General features: G+C 40.9%; 1 protein-coding gene across 1 annotated transcript; it reads left to right on the forward strand.

The window, feature by feature from the left end:
• The first annotated feature begins 490 nt into the window (after nt 1-490).
• Nucleotides 491-16,501, forward strand: GORASP2 (golgi reassembly stacking protein 2). The gene is made up of 10 exons (XM_021552373.2): nt 491-610; nt 8,701-8,781; nt 9,484-9,687; nt 10,165-10,251; nt 10,701-10,831; nt 11,431-11,563; nt 11,689-11,812; nt 12,173-12,259; nt 13,838-13,933; nt 14,620-16,501. The coding sequence occupies exons 1-10, from the start codon at nt 548-550 to the stop codon at nt 14,937-14,939; spliced, it is 1,326 nt and encodes a 441-aa protein (XP_021408048.1). The 5' UTR covers nt 491-547; the 3' UTR covers nt 14,940-16,501.
• Nucleotides 16,502-21,319: the final 4,818 nt, after the last annotated feature.

Here is a 21,319-nt window from a genome sequence, read left to right on the forward strand (position 1 = left end):
CGGCGGGGGCGCGTCCTGCAGCCCGCGGCTCCAGCGCGTCTCTGCTGCTGCCGCGTGCCGCGACAGCGTCGGCACCAAGGACCGGCCCCGTTACCGCGCTGACGTTTGCGGTGCACGCCTGAAACGGGTTAATGCAAGATCCGGCCCTTGGGCAGCGTTTCTCGCTTCTCCCTACCGGCGCGCCGCTCCCGGACGGGCTCTTGCGCTCCCGGCGCCGCCCCGCAGCCCCGACCGGCTCGGCCTCGCACGGGGAGCGGCGCTCGGAGCTCCAGAGAGCTGTGGGAGCAGAGAAGGCAGCGCAGGTTATGGCCTGCCAGCTTTGTGCTCTGTGCACACCCGTACCACGGCTAATTCGCGCGGCTGACGCTGATCGATAACTCGCTCTGCCCGCCCGGCACCCTCGGGTGCCCTCGGCCGCCAGGGGGCGGCGCGGCTGCAGACGGGAGCGCGCGGCCCCTCGCGGCCCCTGGCGGCCGCCGTAGGGCCCGCGCGGCGCCGGGCGGGGCAGCGCGCGGTGCCACGTCCCCGTCGCGGCGCGGTGGCGGCCATGGGCGCCTCGCAGAGCATCGACATCCCCGGCGGCGGCACCGAGGGCTACCACGTCCTAAGGGTAAGGGCGGCGCCGCCCGGCGGGCGCCCCGGACACTGGGCCCGGCGGCGGCCCGGGGGCGCGGGGCCTGTCCCGCCGTGGGGCCGCGCTGGAGCTGCCCGGGGAGGCGCCGGGGCAGCGGGGCCGCCGGGGCCGCGCTGCCGCTCTCGGGCCGGGGGAGTCTGGAGGAGGAATTGGTGCGGGATAAGCAGATCCCTGGGCCGGCTGGTGCCGCCAGGCCGTGCCTCCGTGTGGGCAGGCCGGCGGGCTGGCGCACGGGAGGCGATGCTGGCTTTGGGCAGCCTTGGGCGGCCAGGCGGCCTCTCCTCCGGCAGGTCTGGCCCCGAGTGCTCCGGGACAGCGCGTCGGGCTCGTCTGCTCGCTGCATCACGGATGGAGCGGAGCGGGTGCGGCTGCCGCCGCTCCGCAGCAGCTCGGGGTGTCGGACCGAGGGGTTCGCACGACAGCGCACCTGAGGGCCGCAGCGCCACTGAAAGTACTGATTTTCATAGGTACACCGGTTTTGTTCACATTGTGGCCACAAAACTTCGTATGCGAAATACAAAACACCTGATTAGGCTGCATTCCTGAGGTTTTGTGAACAGCCCTGTGGAAGCCCTTCCTTTTGCTTTCAGCGAGCAGAAGCGCTCCCAGAGGAATGCGAGGCGCTGGGCACAGGGGCTTTGCTGGAGTCACGCCCTGCCCACGCCCGGGGGGAGTGCGCTCACTGCGGGCACCGTGCCGGGCCACTGTGTTTGTTGGAATTGCAGCCTTTTGGATAAGTTCTCTGTTTTTGAGAAGCGCGCACTGATTTTCTAATCAAATCCATACATTCTGTTAAAATTTATGTATGGACTAAAGTCACGGTGGATTTTTTCCCTCCTTTTTAATATAAAAGTCCAGTGTTACTAATTTATGTTAGTCCACTTAGTTTTCTCCTTTTCCCCCACAGAAACTATCATGCAGGTTGGTAAAACTGGCAGACATTTTTTATTTTTTTAGCATAGTACAATGTAAATTTCATTAACTTTTTACTTTGGAGACTTGTAAAACCAGTATGTACTTTGCAGTTAGAGTATCAGTTATATCAGATTTATGAGTTAATACTGTTTGATTAAAGCATGTTAAAAAACTGAGATTAATCTCTTTTATGGAGTAGAATCGACTCCTTTTTTCTTGTAATCTTACTTGGATCTTACTTTACAAATCTTACTTTTGTTTTCATTTAGGCACTTTTTTGTTGTAGTGGTTTTGCTATGACCCAAAATTGAAGCATTTTATTGCTAGTCTTTGTAAGTGTAATTGAGAGGTGCACATTAAAGGAGGTGATTTCCAAGAGGACATTCTTATTTATATTAAACGTAGGAAAGGACCTGCCTGCTGTCTTTAAATGACTGATATCTCTATTTTTTCACTGCCTTTTCTTACTGATATCCTGAGATGCCACAATAATGAGCAATTACTATTTGTCTGTGGACAGGCGTCTTAAGCTGCATCATAATCCCAGCCTAACAGTTATAATTTGGGGTGTTTTTATTGAAATTCATGTGGCATGCATGAATATGACCAGAATTTTCCTCTGTAGTTTTTCCAAGTTGAATTTTCCAGTTGCCATTCTGTAGTAAGCTTGTTACAGACAGCTTTGGGCTTGCACTGTTAGAGGAGCTCTGCAAGTACTCTGCCTGCATGGACTGACCTTCAGTAGAACTTGAAGTCAAGCAAAAGTGCTTTTTTGTTCTAATTTACTCTCAAGTACATTTTCCTTCTGAGCTCAGTACTTTAATGAAGTAAATGAGAATGGTGGAAGGAAAACAGCAGTGGTCTTCCAGTGTTACAGATCTGATTCAAGATCAGATTTCTTTGATAACACCAAACTTCTGTAAATAATGTAAAGTGGTTGTTTAAAAGATTTCATAACTGTGGGAAAATTAGAGAAATGTCAGAAAAATTTTTCAATCACTGGAAGAAATTGTTTGAGTAAGGCAGATAAATGAAAATATGTGTTAAATGGCCATGAAACAGAGTTTACATTGTTCAGTGTGACTGTAGGAGTCAAGCACAAGTTGCTAGAGGGATGAGCAGACTGAGACTGTTGCAAGTGAGAGGTTTTTTACAGTGAGACTTTTAGACTGTACATGCTGTCTCCCCACAAAACTAGTAAAAAGTCTCTCTCTGAACACTTCAAACAGGAACAGAAATATATGCAGCAAGTGAACACTACCGTCATTAATTTTCGATGTAAGGTTTGCAGATTACTTAATTCTTTTGGCTACTTCTGCTGATATTCAGTGCAATGATGCTTTCATTGTGAGCTTTATCAACAGTGCAGTTGGAACAGGAATTAGGAACCCTCCAGGGCTGAGGCATTGTCAGAGTAAAAGAATTTCATCATATGCATACTTGACAGCAGAAGTTGCTCTGGGTTGTATTGTTGGTCTTCTAGACATTAAAATGTAGGTGGTTTGTTTTGTTTTGTTTTTGTGGGTTTTGGGAATTTTTTTTGGTAAGAGGGAGAAAGGTGCCAAGTGTTCTGTTGCCCAAGTCTCTTCATAAGCAGACCTAGTAATGAGTCATTTGTTTGAAGCAGTTCTCAAGTTTCCTTTAACATAAGGTGTGTGGCTGATTAGACCAACTGGCTGACTCTATGTATTGCTCAGTATGTCTTTGTTTCTGTTCTTCAAAACAGAATGAAGGAAAATTTTGAGTAAATTTCTTGCTCAGCAGTGTGAAACTGCTGTAGTTTGCCCAGGCTGGTGTAGTGACCTGACAGTTTCTTCAGCTAGTAGATGATGTCACAACATCCCAATGGCTGGGGGCAAAGTAATTGGAAAGTGACCCAGTGAAAAGGTCCAAGGCTGAACATGAGCCAGTATACCCAGGTGGCCAAGGCCAGTGGCATCCTGGCCTGTATCAGGAATAATGTGGCCAACAGGGCCAGGACAGTGAGTGTCCTCCTGTACTGGGCACTGGTGAGGTCACACCTCAGTTGCTGTGTCCTGTTCCAGGCTCCTGTACAAGACAGACCTTGAAGGCTCTGGAACAGGTTCAGAGAAGCTCTGGAGCACAACTGCAGAGCTGTGAGAGGCAGCTGGGAGTGTTCATCCTGGAGAAGAGGCGCTCTGGGGAGACCTCATGGCTCTCCATAGGTCCAGGGCAGGAGCTGTGCAGTGAAGTGGGGGTCAGCCTCTTCTCTTAGGTAACAGGTGATGAAACAAGAGGAAAGAGCCTCAAGTTACACCAGGAGAGATTTAGAGACTGGATTTTAGGAAACCTTTCTTCATCAAAAGGATGACCAGGTATTGGAATAGGCTGTCCAGGGAATGGTTTAATCACTATCCTTGAAAACATTCAGAACACCTGTAGATGTGGCCTTTGAGTTAGATTTAATGGTGAACTTGGAAGTGCTGGGTTACTGGTTGGACTTAATGATCATAATGGTCTTTTCCAAACTAAATTGTTGTAAGAGTCTATGTAAGAATCTTATGTGTGAGAAATTTGTATGCTGCCATGTTATGTGTTGTTCTCCCTAAAAGATACTGAGCAGCAGTGCCCAAAGTTTAGATTTCCCACTCTTGTTTGTGTGCTTCAGTTTGTTTTAATAGCGATACAAACATGTTGCGTGAAAGTGGTCTTTTAAGGGAGGTTCACATTTTAAAAGCTTAAGTTAAATTCTCTGTGCTAAAATAAAAGGTTATCTACATAGGTAGAATCTGTTTTCTTAACAAAAATTTACATAGCTTTTTCTTTTGAAAACTGTGTTTCATCAAGAAATTAAATTCAGTTATAGAATGTAATGTATTAAAGTAACTGACAGAAATCAAAGAGATTCTACAGATCTAACAGGAATTGCTTATATATGATACATAATGAAATTTTACTGCCACTTATGGAGTGGATGGAAGAACTACAAAAAAACCTTCCAGTATTTCTTTGCTAATAAACTAGAATACTGAGAAGAGTTTCTTATGTGGGGAAAGAAGAAAGCCTTGGAAGCTGTGTATTTAATTCTTGAAGCTAAGTTTCTGAAAGTTTAAAAACTAGCATAAGGTAGCTGACTTTCAGAAGTGGTCAGAACTTTCATCTGCCTCTGAAAAATGCACATTTCAGTGCCTAATTTCATTTGCAGTTGCACTGCTGTCTTGGGTCTTTAAGTTGTGACCACTGTGCTGCTGAGCAGACTTCTTAAAATACATAATGTGCAATGTATAATGTGTAGGTGTAGAATGATAGTGTTTGGAACAGCAAAGAAAAACTTCATGTATTTACCAGGAAAGCTTTTTCAGTACTGCAAATTAAAATTAAAATTGGTGTTAAAATTGACCTTGAAATCTTTTCCCTGTTTAATTCTTGACAGTGAATTAAAAGTGAAATCAGTATGTGATCTATGTACTCAGCAGCCCTACTGTCATCTTGGTGAGAAACTGAAATCCTGCAGCACTGTGTAAGGCCTCTTCTGTCCTCTGATACTCAGCATTTGATAGAGGATCTCTTAATTTGCTCTTAAAAAGCTCTGGCATTGCATTGCCACAGCTTCTTTGTATTTTCTGCGCCACTGTTTGTCTCTATTATTAGAAAATCATGGTATTTGCCCATATGGGTCTGTGACTCGTATTTCTGAAATAACAGCTGGCTTTGAGAGACTCAGGCTTCCCAAGCTGCTGTGGATGGTATCTTGCCTGCAGTAGCATCTGTTGTAAATGATATTACTTGCTTATTTCTCAGCAATTATTCAATTACAAAGGCAAGTCACTAAATACCTACTCGGGGCACCCAGCAAAGCTGCATAAAGCCAAATTGCTCAGGAGGCACAGAGTTTATATATGTATCCATGGAAACTTTATTATCTCTGTCCTTAATAGAGGTGGAATAATTTGTGCCCTTGTATTTTCTAAGGTCCCTGTTTATCCTTTGTTGCTGTAGCTCCTGGAGGAGAATCCTGGCCACAGAACTTGGAGCAGAGAGCTGTGTTGTGCATTTGGCACTCTGTGGTGGTGGTGGATGGATTGGGCAGGTAGTGACTGACAGGATGATGGTGTGACAAAATCTTCATGGGGTCAGTGCGATTGCTGTGCAGGGCTGAGGAGGAGACTTTTCATGTGGAATGAACTCAGAATTTCTGCATGGCATTTCTAGGACTGCCAGGTGTAAACATGCTTTTCTATCAGTGAAGGTAGGCCAGGGAAATAGGAAACATTGTGACAACCTGTGCATGGCAGGATGACAGAAGGGATGCACGTACCTGCTTCTGAGGTGTGGTTGACACGAATATAAGGGTTTGATTTCTTTCAGCCACAGCTTCCTCGTAGTTTTTACATGCCCACTTAGAAGCAAACCATGCAGAGGTGTTCAGAATTCTGATGGGTTTGGGGTGAGGCATTCAACATCTGAAGATACTTTCTGCAAACTAATCATTTGGAACTTGGGAACTCTCTCAGTCCCTTCATCAGTCTGGGGCAGAACACAGATTTGCTATTCTAAGTTAATTATTTATCCATCCCAGGTGTCAGTGAGCTTGACATTGATGGATGCTGAACATATGTAGTTCTCATTTATTGTATGTACTCCATCTCATTTCAAAAAGTTGCTCTATTGAATACTGGCCACTCTTGGCTCACAGTGTTCAGGATGTAATCTCTAGGAGGTCATTAGGGAGGGATATTGTCAGGATGCAGGGGGATAGTTTTGATTTTGGCATGGTTTGGTTTCTTATTTCAGAGAATCTCATTTAGAAATAGAGGAAAATCTCTGAATGAGGTGGAGTCTGGCCTTTCATAATTTCAAGGCTATGACATATATCCAGTCCCAAAAATCTGATGTGTTATGCTGCATGTACTGATTTTTAATGCTGAGGTTTAACACATGTTACATCTTTAAAACTGTTTTCCCAGAAAGTTCTGAAACCATCTGCTGATTTAATTTTGGTATAAAGCCTGAATGTCAGGTTCATTAAAAACACAAACTGTAAGTTCCTGTATGACCTATGCAATAGATGGTGGAATAAGAGAGAGAGAGGTTATTATTTTCATGTCACGTCTCTAAACTGAGGGAAGAACAATGAACAGTGTAAACTCATCCTACAATCACTATTCAAACCCAGGATAGGAGAGGGTGTTTTGAGTTACTCGATTACAAGAGAAACTGCAAATCTGAGAATACCATTATGGATCATGTCTATAGGAAAGCAAAGTTTTTTAATTCTCCTTTCACAAAACTGCTTAGCCTCTCTTTGGCGGGCAGGTCCCAGGTATTCAACATAGTAAGTAAATGCTTTGTACATTGGAGAGAAGAATTCATATAGAGAATTTTAGCCTCTCTGTGGCTTTTCTCCTAAGCTAAAATTTCTGTTTGTGGAGGCTGTCCACAACCATACATTATTGCAAGTTTGAATATCTACAGTTAAATGAGCTCTAGAAACAGTCCACAAATGCCAAAGCCATATCCACAATGTGCTGGGAGCATCTGTGCAGCTGGAGTCAGGGTGTCTGCCCTATGCAGCTTAGCTTGTACTTTTACCTTGGTGCACAGTTTGGTGTCTGATCTCTGGCTGTTCTTGGTGAGAGGCACTTGGAATAGACAGATTGAGTAAGTAACATGGAGGCAGTAGTTTGGATCTAGTTAGAGGGACTGCAGGATATTTGGTGACTGGGAGATGTGGTTCCATATACTTAATATTTGGAGAGGGAGAATACCTGTACCCCAGCTGTGGAAATTATTTCCAAGGAGCATACAGACATCTTGAAGAAACACTTTTACAGACACACTTCAAGTCCTAGTTAGAAATTATAAATGTGGACTTTAGGGATGTTATTATTGCCTCAGTGATTGGTATTACTTTGGGATGTTGTTGATTTCATACTTTTTTTGCTGTTTTACAAATTTTAGACAGCAATCAATGTGTGTGTGGTGTGATTCTGGAATTACTAATTCCAGACTTAGGTTATGTGATTAATGTTCTAAGATTTGGGCATCTGTTGCCCACAAGTAATCTGAGTTTTTTCCAGGCTCTGATTTTCTGAACGTGTTACGCAGAGATAAACAAATTTCTAGAAGAACAGTTTTATTAGTAATCAAGCACTTTTAAAATTCCATGTTAGAATATTTTGTTCTAGATGAGTCATATTAAGAAAATTCAGTTCCTGCAGAATCAGGCCGGTATTGAACAATCAAATACATTTTTACCACTTCTGTCAGGTAGAATAATATGTAATGTAAGGAACCACACTGTAAAGGGTAATGTTTTTTAGATCTTTTTGGAAAGTGATTGTAGTACATTAAAGAAAAAGCCAGTAGTTAAAATGAATCAGCTTCCTCTCAGAAAGTGTCCTTGGCAAAAAAGCTGTAGGAAAAATCTGACAGCCACGTTAGAGTTAACTTTTCATTGTCAGCAATGCAAGCAATAGTGAAAAAATAACATTGGCAAAATGTCTCTCAGTTACTCCGTTTGGAATTAAAAGCATACTTTTGGCTTCTGGCAGTAGTGTGTATCCAACACTTAGGCATTGTCTTAGTGGAGTTGTTGAATTGTTTGAGCTGCCATGGCTGCAAAGTTGCATGTCTCTTTTGCTGCAACTTGAAGGTCTGTTAATGAAATCACTGGTTGTACAGATGCCCTCTGTGTCTCAAGAATGTCACCAGGTGATGTTTAATCACGAGATAACAACCTGTGCTTGCAGATGTGACTCTCCTATTCCTTTAGTAAGCATAAGATAAAAAGCAGGGTCCAATGTTGGTACTACTGTGGAAAGACAGTACTTTTTAACCAACCTTTTCAGAATTCATTAACCTTGTCCATTTGGTATGATCTCCTTTCTTGAAACAAATACTTACAACTTATCTGATAAAACTGTTAAGCACTGCTTTTCCCAGGAAGTGGCTACTGCTGTGTCATTCCTCAATTTATAAATTACTTATTCTTTTGAAATATATATATTTTTTTTAAGGGAGAGATTTTTTTGGTTCTATAGATGACATGATTATATTTGAATATTTTAAAATTATACATACAAACAAAAGTAGCTTCTAGAACTACAGTTGGCAAAAGCAGAAATATGATTCTAATCTATGAATCAGCATTGGAACACTTTTACTGAATTCCTGTTTAACTTTGTTAGGTACAAGAAAACTCACCAGGGCATAGAGCTGGATTGGAGCCATTCTTTGATTTTATAGTGTCCATTAATGGTTCAAGATTGGTAAGTGTGTTGCTATTTTATAACTTTTAATATGAACAATGTGTTGAGAATCTGATACTTAGAGGTAAACCAATGGATTTGTTTTGTATAAATGTATATAAAATAGTTCTTCTTACTTTAAAATGAGGAAGACAAACTGCACCCTATAGGAACAGTTCTATTGAATTTAGCTGGAGGGTAATACAGACATGGTCTGTGCAGGCATCTGCACCAAGACAGAATTGCCTGCTGATGCACCCCTCATGGCTTTTGGCAGTGCCCTCCTGGTTCTGTTTGCTTCCATGAGAACTCAGAAACTTCACGTAGTCCAAACAGGTTGAAAGGCTGCTGTCAGAGCTGTTGGCCGGGCAGGAGGCATGGGGGGAGCTTTCAAGCAGAGCTATCATCAAACAACAGACCATCATAGCAGTGGAACAAACCAGCTGTGGGAAGCTCTGTGCTAGTATGCCTGGATTCAAGAAAGCCTCTGAGCCAACTGAAGTGTTTTCACTTCAGGACTTGGAAAGTATGACCTGTTACTGTGAAGTCCCAGGCGTTTTCTGGAGTTGTATTCTAGAATTGTGAAGGGACTGGAAACTTGTTACAAAGCAGCTGTTAATACATTTTGTGGTAATGTGCAGTGTTAGCACATTTGGAATTCAAGTAGAACTGAATGCTTGTTCTGTCAAACACTGACCCAAGCTCTTCTTTAAACATTTGCAGAATAAAGACAATGACACTCTCAAGGACCTGCTGAAAGCAAATGTTGAAAAACCTGTAAAAATGCTTGTGTACAGTAGCAAAACACTGGAACTGAGAGAAACATCTGTAACCCCCAGCAATATGTGGGGTGGGCAGGGCCTGCTGGGAGTAAGCATTCGCTTCTGCAGCTTTGATGGGGCTAATGAAAATGTCTGGCACGTCTTGGTACGTATGGACTTGGAAGTGTTCTCATTACTGGTGTTTCTGTCTTTCTGTTGAAAAGTAACTTGCATGGCATGTGGCTAGCAAGCCATGAGATTGATCTGGTCTCAGACGTTGATCAAACTGGCTTTGATTGATTTTGGGTTTGGGAAGACTTTTGAGCCTTCTTTGAGCCTTCTGTCAGGTTTTGAGAAATCTCTACAAATTAATTTCCCACACAAATGTGTATTTGTGACTATATTGTCAAGTCTCGTATTTAAATGAATGGGTTTGTACAATACTCAGAGATACTGTATTTGGTACAACACCAGAAACCATATGGAATGGGACTCCTATAGAGCCAGTGTTTCATTAGTTCATTACTGTGTTGAAAATTTGACCAGTTTGTGTGACGCAGAGCTTGTGTGAAGTGCGTATCTGTCCCTTCTGCTATACCCTGACACTTACATAGTGTTTTGTAACCTTATGTTTTAAAACTAGGAAGTGGAGCCAAATTCTCCTGCTGCATTAGCTGGACTTAGACCTCATAGTGACTATATCATTGGAGCAGATACTGTCATGAATGAGGTAAGTATAAAAAATAAGGTCTTTATTTTTTAAAAACTAAAACCCCAATTGTTCCAGGGCAGTTTGAAACATACCTGACTCTGTCTCTGTGTGAATGGAAATCAGTTGAAAAGAGGAAGGAGCTCTGGCATGGTGTCTCATCTTAAAGGCAATCCTGGAAATAAGAACTGCTTTTAAATGTCTTCATGAAGTCAGATACAAACTTTTGTATTCTAAAATTAATATTTTGGATAGCAGATCTGAAATCTGGGTTGTGCCATGTCTTCTGAATTGTGCTAGTAAAACACATTTTAAAGTTGGCCTTTTGATAAAATGGCAGCACTGCAGAAACTGCAACATGTGGCTGTTACCAGAGTCTATTACAGAAAGTCAGGACTAGGATGATTGATCTAATGCCAAATGATAAAATAAGGACAAGAAAGCCCTTACACATTTTTATCTTTTTGCAGTCTGAAGATCTCTTTTCCCTTATTGAAACACATGAAGCAAAGCCGTTAAAACTTTATGTGTACAACACAGACACAGATAATTGTCGGGAAGTGGTGATTACTCCAAATTCTGCCTGGGGTGGAGAAGGCAGGTAAGGAGACAATGTGTTACAGGGGGATGGGGCAACTTTCTTATAGCACCAGCCTGAAAACTGCTGGGTTTAAGTTTTCTACAAAGACAAGGAAAGAATGTTATTATATCAAAAGTGTTTCTGCTCTAATAAATTATATATTTACTTGAAATTCAGACACACACTTACTGATGAGAGGGGTGTAAATCAGTAAATTTGCTAGTGCAGAAGTACATAAAGTGCAATAGTACTTTCTGCATTAAATTCCAAATAGTTATTAGCTTGTGGTATATCCTTGAAGTACTGTGAGTAGCCAGAACACAGCACTACTGTGTTGTAACAACTGTGAGTTGAATTCCAAGCTGTATACCTGTTTGGTTTAAATAATAATGAATTTTATTTTGTGCTGAGGATTTATTGCTAGAGCTACAGAATTTCCTTTCAATTGTTTTGTAGTGATTATTTTTCCATAGAAAGTGAGGCAATGGGGGGCAGGAGGGGAAGGTTGTAAATCATTTACCTTGCAACTTGTTGGTATCTTGAGTTGTTAATGTGTTGCTTGCTATAGTCTGTAGTTGTAAAGTCACTTACCTGACTTTAAAATCTTCATATTTTAAAAGCCTAGGATGTGGCATTGGTTATGGATATTTGCATAGGATACCTACTCGCCCATTTGAAGAAGGAAAGAAAATTTCTCTCCCAGGGCAATTGCCTAGCGCATCTCTCAGTCCCCTCAAAGATGGTTTCACAGAGGTAAGCTGGGGTCCCCCTCCTTTGGCTTGATAAAAATGGATGATGGTGTTTACTGCTTTTCTGCCTCTCTTGGTTCATGTAGAAACAAACCCTAATGATGCAACTTTCTTTTCTCTTTCAATAAGGTTCAGCTATCATCAGTTAATCCCTCAACCACCCTCCCTCCTGGGTCAGCAGGCCTTGAGCAGAGTCTTTCAGGACTTTCTATTAGCTCACCTTCAACTACTGTCAGTAATGTTCTCAACACAGGTTGGTATTGTGGGGAGCTGACCTAAAGTGTATGGCTTTTCTGACTTTTTTGTTCTCAAAGATGTTTCTAATTAATTGAATAGAAGGCAGAAGAGAGAATAAAACTTTCTCCTAAATTTTTCTCAACAAAAAAGATTAATGTACTGAATTTGTGCCTTACTTGCTCACAAAATAGTTGCAAACAACTTCTGTTAAAAATGCCATGTGTGTTACTTAGAATACTATTTGGCTTATCAGCATTTTAATGTTAAGGCAAATAGTAATTCTTCTGTAAGCAATTATTTATTTATACTCATTAGGGAAAGAAGATGAAGTATTCTGTGCTTAAAATCAATGTTGTTTCCCTGTGTACCCCACCAGGTGTTCCAACAGTTCCATTATTACCACCACAAGTCAGTCAGTCCCTTACCTCTGTGCCATCAGTTAACCCAGCAACTACATTACCAGGTGAGTAGCTAAAGTTTCTTAAAATATTTCTGTTACAAAAATCTTACAGGAGCAAGGGAAGAGAGCTGCCTTTTCCACTGCTTTTTGGAGAAGGTATAACTCCATACAACTTAAGCATTTAATGTAAGATTTCTCTCTATACAACCTCTACAGTGTAAAGAACTATTTTTCTTGGAGTATGTTCACAGCATGTCTGCAGCAGATAGGAGTGACTTGGCACAAGAGTTAGGAGTTTACCTGTTAGGGTTCCCTGCACAGTGGATGCAGTATTCAGGATTTCTCAGGAAGGTTTTGCTTTGCTAGTTGCAACATTTTAGGAAACCCATTTTTAAATACTCAGCTTGATCACTATTCCTAGTATAAATACAGGGCTAACAATACAGAATTTATGTTGCAGTTACTGTTTCTGAATTATATAGGAATTTAAAGTGGTATAATAAAGTAAGAGACTTTCTACAATGTGGTTGTTTCCTGATAATAATGATCATTTCAAACACTGCTGTTTCATTATTGTCCTTTTCTTCCCCAGCTGCCTAATCCACCTCTTCCCTAAGCTCTGCAAATACAAGTTTTCTGTTCACCTTTTTCTCTGAATAGTATAATTGCTTTTTTAAAAGCAAATTGAATATTTCTTGCAATTTGTATGGACACACTAGTGAAATTGTTCTTACTAAATTTACTGGAGGCTTAAAATTTGAGTAAATTTGTATAAAGTTCATCTTTTTTCAGATTAAAAAAAAATTGCATATTGCTAACCTGAAAGCTCTTTGAATCAGATTATATCAGACTTCATGGCAAATGAATTCAAGAGTAGGTAAAGATGGCTGGCTTTTAATCAAAATCTCTATACAGTGGCCTTGCTTTAAGACTTTTCTTCTCTCTATCTTCATACTGTAGTATCAACAGTTTATTTCTGAATTAGCCTTTTCTGTACTAAACACAAAAGTACACATAGAGCCCATGTCCCAGAAATGAAGCTCTTCTAAAGTGGAAAATTCAGGAGCAGAAGGATATTCCATAGCAAACACAATGATGGAAGGGCATGTGTTGCATTCACTGTATGTTTCTCTTCTATTTTCAGTCTTTTCTGACTTTTGAAAGTTCCTTTGTCTTGCATTTTGATATACATTTTTGTGATTAACTCTAGTCATGAACTAAGTAGAAAAGACTAATAATATAGTGGTCAATATTAGGGATCAGGGAATACTGTGTATTTAATCGTATTATCATTGTTTGCCACTCTAATTGGGAATGGAGAACTTCTGGTATAGTGCTGTGGTGAAACAACTGCCTTTGTTGAAAGCTGAACTTGGAATGCAAACCTCATTCTGAAATAATATTCTGCTTTCCTCAGAAAAATCTGAAAGGTTTGGGATTATATATTTGCTAGTTCAGATTTCCTGCAGTAGGTATCTGTTCTCGCTGTGCAACTTAAAAGCTGAAATTCAGGTGAATTTGCATTCTTCCATGTAAAAATTATAATCAAGATAAAGCACATTTTAAATTATCAGCAAGATCTAAGAAATAGAAAAAGACAATTTTAAATTTTAAGCTGTAACTGTTCCCCTCTTCTCTTAGGTCTGATGCCATTACCAGCAGGTCTTCCTAACCTGACTGATCTGTCCAAACTTAATTTACCTGCACCACAGATTGTTCCAGAAATGATACAGCCTGGTATGTGCTTCTGCAAACTCTTAGAGTTATCCATGACAGTCTAATTTAGACCTGTCTGGGAGAGTCCTGAAGGGGAATAAACTAAGATAACTTGCCTGAGATGGGAGTGGATGTTAGTGCCCAGATCAGATAGATGAGGAATATGTATTTAGATAAACTAATTCTAAACCTGCGTCTGTGTTTAGATGTTTCATTTTTTTATTAACCTGTTTATATCTCAGAAGAGATTGTGCCAAAAGTGGAAGTATATTGGTTTTGGGTAAAAAAAAAATATGAAGTGTTTCTTTGTAAGTTAGATGAGGAGATTGGGGCTCCCTGAACTGAATGCCGGAATTGTTAACTAATATTAGATTTATAATTTTCAATTAAGCAAAACTGCTGAAGGTGCTCATGGAGCAAGCAAAAAGGTACTGGAAGCTTGTTTGGAATATGGTTTTTGTTAACTTACTGTTTCTGGCAGTTTCAGTGAAGGCCAGAAAAACCTAATCATCACTGTTAATGCATTAAATACCTACTCTTCTGGGGAGGTACAAGCAACCTTGAATTTACTCTGATTCTTCAATTCTGAAATCTGAAAATTGTCAGGCTTGAAATGAGCCTGCTGAGTCAGTGCTGCACAAACACCATTTGAGCTGTCTGTGGTGTGCAGCAGCTCATGCCTTTTTTCCCCCCTTTTTTCTCTTTAGGTTTGCAACCCCTTCCCCCCTTGCCGCCTCTGCATCTAATGGGAATAACGCCTCTATCAGTGCCACCCAAGTGTGTTCCTATGCTTCCTTTGGTCACAGAGGCATGTACAGTGCCTACAGATTTGCTTCCCTCTATTACTCCAGCTGGAAGCTTTTCCATCAACCCTGGCACTACTGAAAATGTAGAGGAGACCTCTGCACTCACCTTGGATAGTGCTACTTCAACTTCCAGGGCAACTATTGTTGACAGATCAAATGAATCCTCTGCAGCTAATGAAAAAACAACTGGAATCACAGATACACAAGCTTCTGAATCATAACTCCAGATCACGCTGTTGGATTGGCTTGGTATTTATTTGGCCATGGGATACATATTTGAAAAGCAAGTTATCATTAATTTCATACTAGTTTGTACTTAATCTTTAGAAGTCCTGTAAATAATATGGAGGTATAATAAAAATAAGGGGATTTATAAAGTGTGGGGGGAAGAACTTTATGTTACCAAAAAAAAGTCAAGGTCGTAAATAGAGTTCCACTGCCAACTCTGAGGTGTATGTTTTTAATATAGGCCCTGCTAGGCTTGTCCTTGCTTATAATTAGCAATTTTTGCTTCTGACAGAAATGAAGCAGGTCCTGCGTGTGACATTTACGTACCATAGTTCTTGTTCTTTGCAAGTATCTTGTTTCTACAGTGGGGATGAGAATGTTTAGTCTGAGTTGTGAATTTTAACGCTGCAAAACTTCCACCTAAAGATATTTCTGTTAAAACTGCTGAGTGGCCTGTTAACTGACATGTTGTTATTCAGCTTGTACACAAATCTTTGTCTTTAAGCTCTGGAGAGATGCTCAAGCCATGTTTCGTGACCACTGCTGCGTTGTTTCATACGCCCACTGTAAAATGGCATTTGGAAGGGAATACATGGAATGTTAAATGTAGCACACAATTTGGCACTTCTTGACTACTGTAAGATGAATTAATGGATTAAGCATACATATAGCAATAAATTCCTGGAATTTTATTCTTTGTGTGACAAAATAGCACTTTTTTAAAAACTCTTTAAGTCTCATTTAACATCTTAGTTTAGCTCTCTCTATCACAGATCTGTGAAAGAGCCCCCTTCCTGAGCAATGGGTCCAGGAAGGAATGCCAGACATCTTAATGGCAGGCAGGAGCAGCACTTGTGGTTCAATCCATTGCAGCAATGAGTCACTAAATCTGTCTGCATATGATTCTTACTTGGCTTTTTAAATTCATATTTAGGACAAAAATTGCAGATTAACTGTAGATTATATACTTTTAGAAACTGTTATGTGCACTGTACTCCAGGTGATAGCATTTACTTTTGTTATCAGGTACAGGTGATGTGGAAAACTCTTCTGTACCACTCCAGTCCTTCTGTATTACTGGGATTTCATTTATATGTGGTTGCTACAAGCATATGCAAACTTACACATATCATCAGCAGGCTGGAGCTGAAGTCTGTCTCAACAGCTGTGTAATTAATTTTGGCAATGTAGCTTGCCTGAGCAGTGTTTAGAACAGTAGTTGCTTCTGACTTCTGATCATAATGTCTCAAATAATTTGTTCAAATGGAAGCCTTATCTAATACCTGTTGTCCTGTCTTTATCACCTAAGTATTTGTCTTTCCTCTGCCCCACTGCTGCACATTTCTCATCATCTGTTATGGCAAAAGTCCATGTCAAACACAGACCCCCCAAATACTATTTCATACTGTAAGCAGTTTCTTTTCTCAGCTGCTTGGAGTGTGAAATTCCTCTGCCTTGCTAAGTAGGGCACTTGCTGTTTCTCAGAATGTATTTTTATTTACCTTTGTAAATCCAGTGTCGTATACCTCAGAATTAAACCTTGACATGAGAAGAAGGATGTTCCCTCTTTTCTTTCCTCTAACAAAGAAAGTAGTTGGTATCAAGCTTCATTGAGCCACACAGGTCTCACAGCCTTTCCTGCAACTTTGTTCCAACACACTTCCAAAGCAAAAGAGTAAAAATATATTTATCATAAACTAAATTTAGAGCAGTTGCTGATTGTAATCAGATGTTTTTAACTAGAGTTCATGGGTAGATGTTTTTGTTCTTGAACAGAAGTGTTCACTGGATTGATTCTGCAATCTTTGATAGGTCTTGCACACTTGTCTCTAGTAGCAGACAAAAGAAGAAAGATGTTTAGTCTGAAGTTTAACATTTCTGTTAGCTATTTTAAGTCCCTTGTTGCTGACTATATATCCAGCCTTTTGACAACTACAAGAGCGGTGGAAGTAGGGCAGTGTTACCATCAGCAATTCTGCTGAAGAAAATGCAACTTCAGATTTGGAGATGATTCATTGGTGCAGATTGGAGCTGTAATCTCTCAGCTATAAAGTCATAAACATTGTGAACACTTAGTACTTAAAATGAAAACACAGGTCTTGAAGTCATACTGTTGTATACTCTGTCCCTCTTTTTCTAATTCCCCAGCTTGATGTGATGAAATTGTACCTTAATCCTTCTAAGGGTCTCTTAATGACTTGATTTTCCCACCAAAAAGAGAGAGTAAGGAGGAATAGGAACTTAAGATACACCAAAGGACTGACAGCTGATACAACCTTATTTTCACGAGTTCGTATATTCAGCTGTTAAGGAACAGTTAGGAACACACACATTAGTTTTATTTAAAGCATTGACACATGGAGTTCTTTAACAAGTCCTGACAGCAGATGAAAATAGATGTACCGTGAACATCCCTAACCTTGCATGTAATTAAAAATTATTTACACGTGTATGGCCTACTCTAAAATGAATACAGTAACTTCCTGCTCCACCAAAAGCTGGTCTGGGGGCTGTGTTCACTGGCACCTGGATTTGTTGTGAGGACAGGGTTGCCTCCACAGCCAAGTGAACATTGCTGAAGAAGTGCCTTTTGCAGTTTGATGCTATGCTGCTGCTCCAGGAAGCAGCTACCTGGGGGGAGGGGAGGACGTCAGAAGATGGGGTCTGAGCCATCTTTTTAATCCTGTCCACATCAAACCTCGCAGTTGGCGCTCCCTTCGTTCCCGGGAAATAGCTGCGCAGGGCCACGAGATGGCGTGCACTCGTTTCTTTTGGCTGAACTTACAGGCGAAGACTCAGCAACGAGGGTGGTTGATTCCTGCCCCCCCACCAGCAGCAACTGCAGTCAAATGGATGCCAGCTGGATGCAGAATGATGGCGCTTGGGAACTGTAAAACCAACTGATCTCAAGGCAGAAATGGGCTGAGCTTAAGCTATTTCCAAATTTCAGAGTTTTGTTGGCAGTTTGCTGACTAAGTCAAGCTAGCCATGGGACCGGGTGAAAGTTTTGAAGAAAGCAAATCCTTACAGGCAGGAACTTGTTTGAGATACTGTAATGCTGAATGAGAGGCCTGGCTAATAGTTCCAACCTCTCTGTGATCCAAGTGTTGATTATGGAATTAAGTTGAAGGGGGCAAGATAAGGGTCAGGGATGTTTGATTGTGGCACTGTGTCTTCTCTGATTATACACAGGCTTTGTCTGTACTAGTTAAACAAGTGTTCACAATCACTCTGTAGCATGGAGGTCTAGCTGGCACCAAGCTGAGATTTTTTGGTTCTGCACTTGGACATAGACACCTAGGATCTGTTTCATTTTAGATGCGAATCCTGTCATGTTAGGCAAGAATTAGACTGCAGAAGTGTTTATTCATTTTTAAGTGTCTGTGGTTCATTACTCATTCTTGTAATCCTACTCTGTACATCCTTCATGGTAGTACCAAGGCTTTATAAATATATATTTGTGTAGTCCAGCACAGTGTCTTGCACTGTGCTGCGCCTCCTTGTAAAAAATTTGTGTAGGTCAGAAAATTAAAATCTTCAAACAGATTTCCCTGTAATATCCGTGGAGGAACTGGGTTTTTTAAGCTGCAGTCAGAACCAATACCTGCCATAGCAGAGCTGAAAGTTAAACACCTAAAGAGCAAGAATTAATCTCAAAATAAACCAAAACCAAATCCACAGTCTCAATCAAACAAAAAACTTCATTTAGCTCATGTGAATCTCCAGCACTTCTGCTCTGCAGCCCTGGCAAAAGAGTTACAGGATAGTAATCTGCTATTTTATGGAATATCTAAGAGATTTGCAGATGGTGGCTAGAAACTATTGAGCTGAGCCAGGAACAAACACCTCTTTTCCCTGAAACTTCAATTCATGTTTATCATTAGGCCAGTGTGTAGTTAGCAATTCAGAATTTTACTTGGGTAGGTGACTGGTATTTCTTAGGAACAGCCTGTGCACATGATTTCAGTTTAGTAACAAAGTTCTGGATTTATGCATGTGAAACTGCATCAAGACTTAAAGAGTTCAAAGGCTAGAATGTGGCATGTGAGGACCTGCTTTGGGTGAAAGGGGTGAGGTGGTGTACCTGATTTTGTTACTTTACTCACAGCAGGAAAATGCAGTCTCTGTCCACTGGCCACATGTTTGCCTCTCTGCTGCCCTTCTTGCACCTGGAAAGGAAGAATTCTGTCATAGGAGGAGGCTGCAAACATTACTCTGCACTGACAAGATGACTGTGACCCTATCAAATAATCATATTCTCAGCCTTGGAACTTTAGTCCTACAGGATCAAAAGCAATGTTTCATCCTTAGTTGTGCAATGTAAAGTTTTTACTTTCTCTGAACTACTTCCTTTGTTAGGTTCACAGTTAATCCATCTTAAAAGCAGCATTCCAGCATTGCTCAGTTCATCCACAAGAGACAGCTTCAACAACCACAGAGGTCAGGCTCACCTTGGGCAACCAGGAAAGCCTATTCTGCCAACAAAAGAACGTTTTAATAACAGTCCTCTTGTCTGAGAGCTGTTTGCTCTGCCAGCAAATGGTTGCATATTCACATACTTTGTTCATGGCCCTTGCAGATTAAGTGAGCTATGAAACCCCAACAGAAGCTGAAAACATGGGAAACATGAGTGAACTCAAGCTGCAAAACCCATAGTCAGCATAGGCTTGTTAGTTATGTAAGAAAAGCCTACAGTGGATGATTATAGCATTAGCAAAAGCAATGTAGAGCTTTGTGTTTGATGAAGGGCACTGGTGGTAATGGGACTCACTGAGGGGACCTTCTGATGTGCAGAAAGGACATTATAGCACTGCCCAGGTCCTGCTTCCTGAACACATCTTTTCCCACCCCTCAGAGCTCATCTGCAAACATCCTCTGCTGGCAGCTTTCAAGAACAAACAGTTCATTTCAGTGATCTTGCTCCTAAATGAATGAGGGAGACAAATAGCCAATCTTCAGCAAACCCCCTACATTCTCAGCTGCCATAATAGAAATAGCTTCCAGTTCTTGGTACTGTACAGAGAAAGCAGACAGACACTTCAATAGCTAAGACTTCCCAGTGACCATTTTGCTACCATCTCACTCTTATCTTTCAAGCTGTTTTCCCTGAAATTCTGTTTAGTGACTTTTCAAAATCATCTTTAAAATCAAACTGAAGATTTTAAACCTCCCATCCAGCCTTTCAAAGTACCTACCCATTGCATGGGCTTGGAGTTGTGCACATACCATAAGCAGTGCTTACACACATGAAAGAAAGAATTGGGGAACTGAAGATGGCTCAGAGGAATAGTGCAACTTTATTAAGAAACATCAGAACTTATAAACTAAAGTTGCAATTTTTGCAAACAGCAGCTCAGTATGAACTGAGTCATCAGTTAAGTATTATCAACTATGATGCTAAAAAGTAGGACTGTAAGAAAATATATGAATAGCTATTTCACAATACTGCTTATGCCCTCAGGTAAATAAATACGTGTTCACATGAAGCAGGGAACAGAAAAAGTGTGGTCTCAGGCAGTGACACTGCTTTAATAAGGCTCAGAAGTCTGACAGTAGGAAATGTTTTTGTAAATATAAACAGTACTTGGGTAAATACTTTAAGAGAGCAATTACAACTTTAAAAAAAAAAAAAAAAAAGAAAGCAACTGGAAGTATTTCTATTGCCAAATAACATGCCTAGAAATGACTGAATTTGTGAAACAGTTACCTTTGTTTCAAAGCTGCATTTTTATTTGAAACAAGTTTCTTAGGCATCTTACCAGTAATACCTTTTCAGAGAGAAGACAAAAAAGCCCCACAACCCAAAACCACACTTGTCTGGGCACTAACTGTTTAATAATAAAATGCAATTTACTGTTCCTAACCCAGTTCCTGACTGTTTTCATTCCTGACTACTAAGAGTAACAAAAATAATGTACTTATGGATTGTATTGTGCTTCAGAATATTTTTAGCCTAAAAGTATGCAGCAAAAAGGAATAGAAAAACTTGGAAGAATTCAGGGTAAAAAATTAAGGACTGTGGGGAGCTGAACCAAATGTTTTTCAAACACTCCTTGGAAGCTGCCATATGTCACTCACATGCAAGCATACTCATGCATCCTTACCTGCAGATATGCACTGCTGGAGTTCAATATAGGCTGCTCCCCAGTCCCTCGATTTGCAGAAGGACTTGTGTCAGCCTTTACTCCTGTCTCCACAATGCCTACTTGGCACTCTACAAACTTGCCTCTGACAACTCAACACCCTCTTTCACTAAGTACATTACTAGCTCCTGCTCTAAAGACTTGCTGCCTTGGTTGCTGTTCTAACCAGCACTACGGAGGTCATACTTCAAGATAAGGCCTGAAGGCCTCTCAGATTCTTGTCCACTTTA

Source organism: Lonchura striata, chromosome 8, assembly GCF_046129695.1.
Source record: "Lonchura striata isolate bLonStr1 chromosome 8, bLonStr1.mat, whole genome shotgun sequence".
NCBI classification, from domain to species: domain Eukaryota; kingdom Metazoa; phylum Chordata; class Aves; order Passeriformes; family Estrildidae; genus Lonchura; species Lonchura striata.

What these genes read in the sequence shown, in the direction of transcription:
- GORASP2 (XM_021552373.2), top strand. Translation starts at nt 548, where the DNA reads ATGGGCGCCTCGCAGAGCATCGACATCCCCGGCGGCGGCACCGAGGGC. An exon ending in AAAATGTCTGGCACGTCTTG is followed by an intron (nt 9,688 to 10,164) that starts GTACGTATGGAC and finishes TTTTAAAACTAG; the next exon opens with GAAGTGGAGCCAAATTCTCC. An exon ending in TCAAAGATGGTTTCACAGAG is followed by an intron (nt 11,564 to 11,688) that starts GTAAGCTGGGGT and finishes TCTTTCAATAAG; the next exon opens with GTTCAGCTATCATCAGTTAA.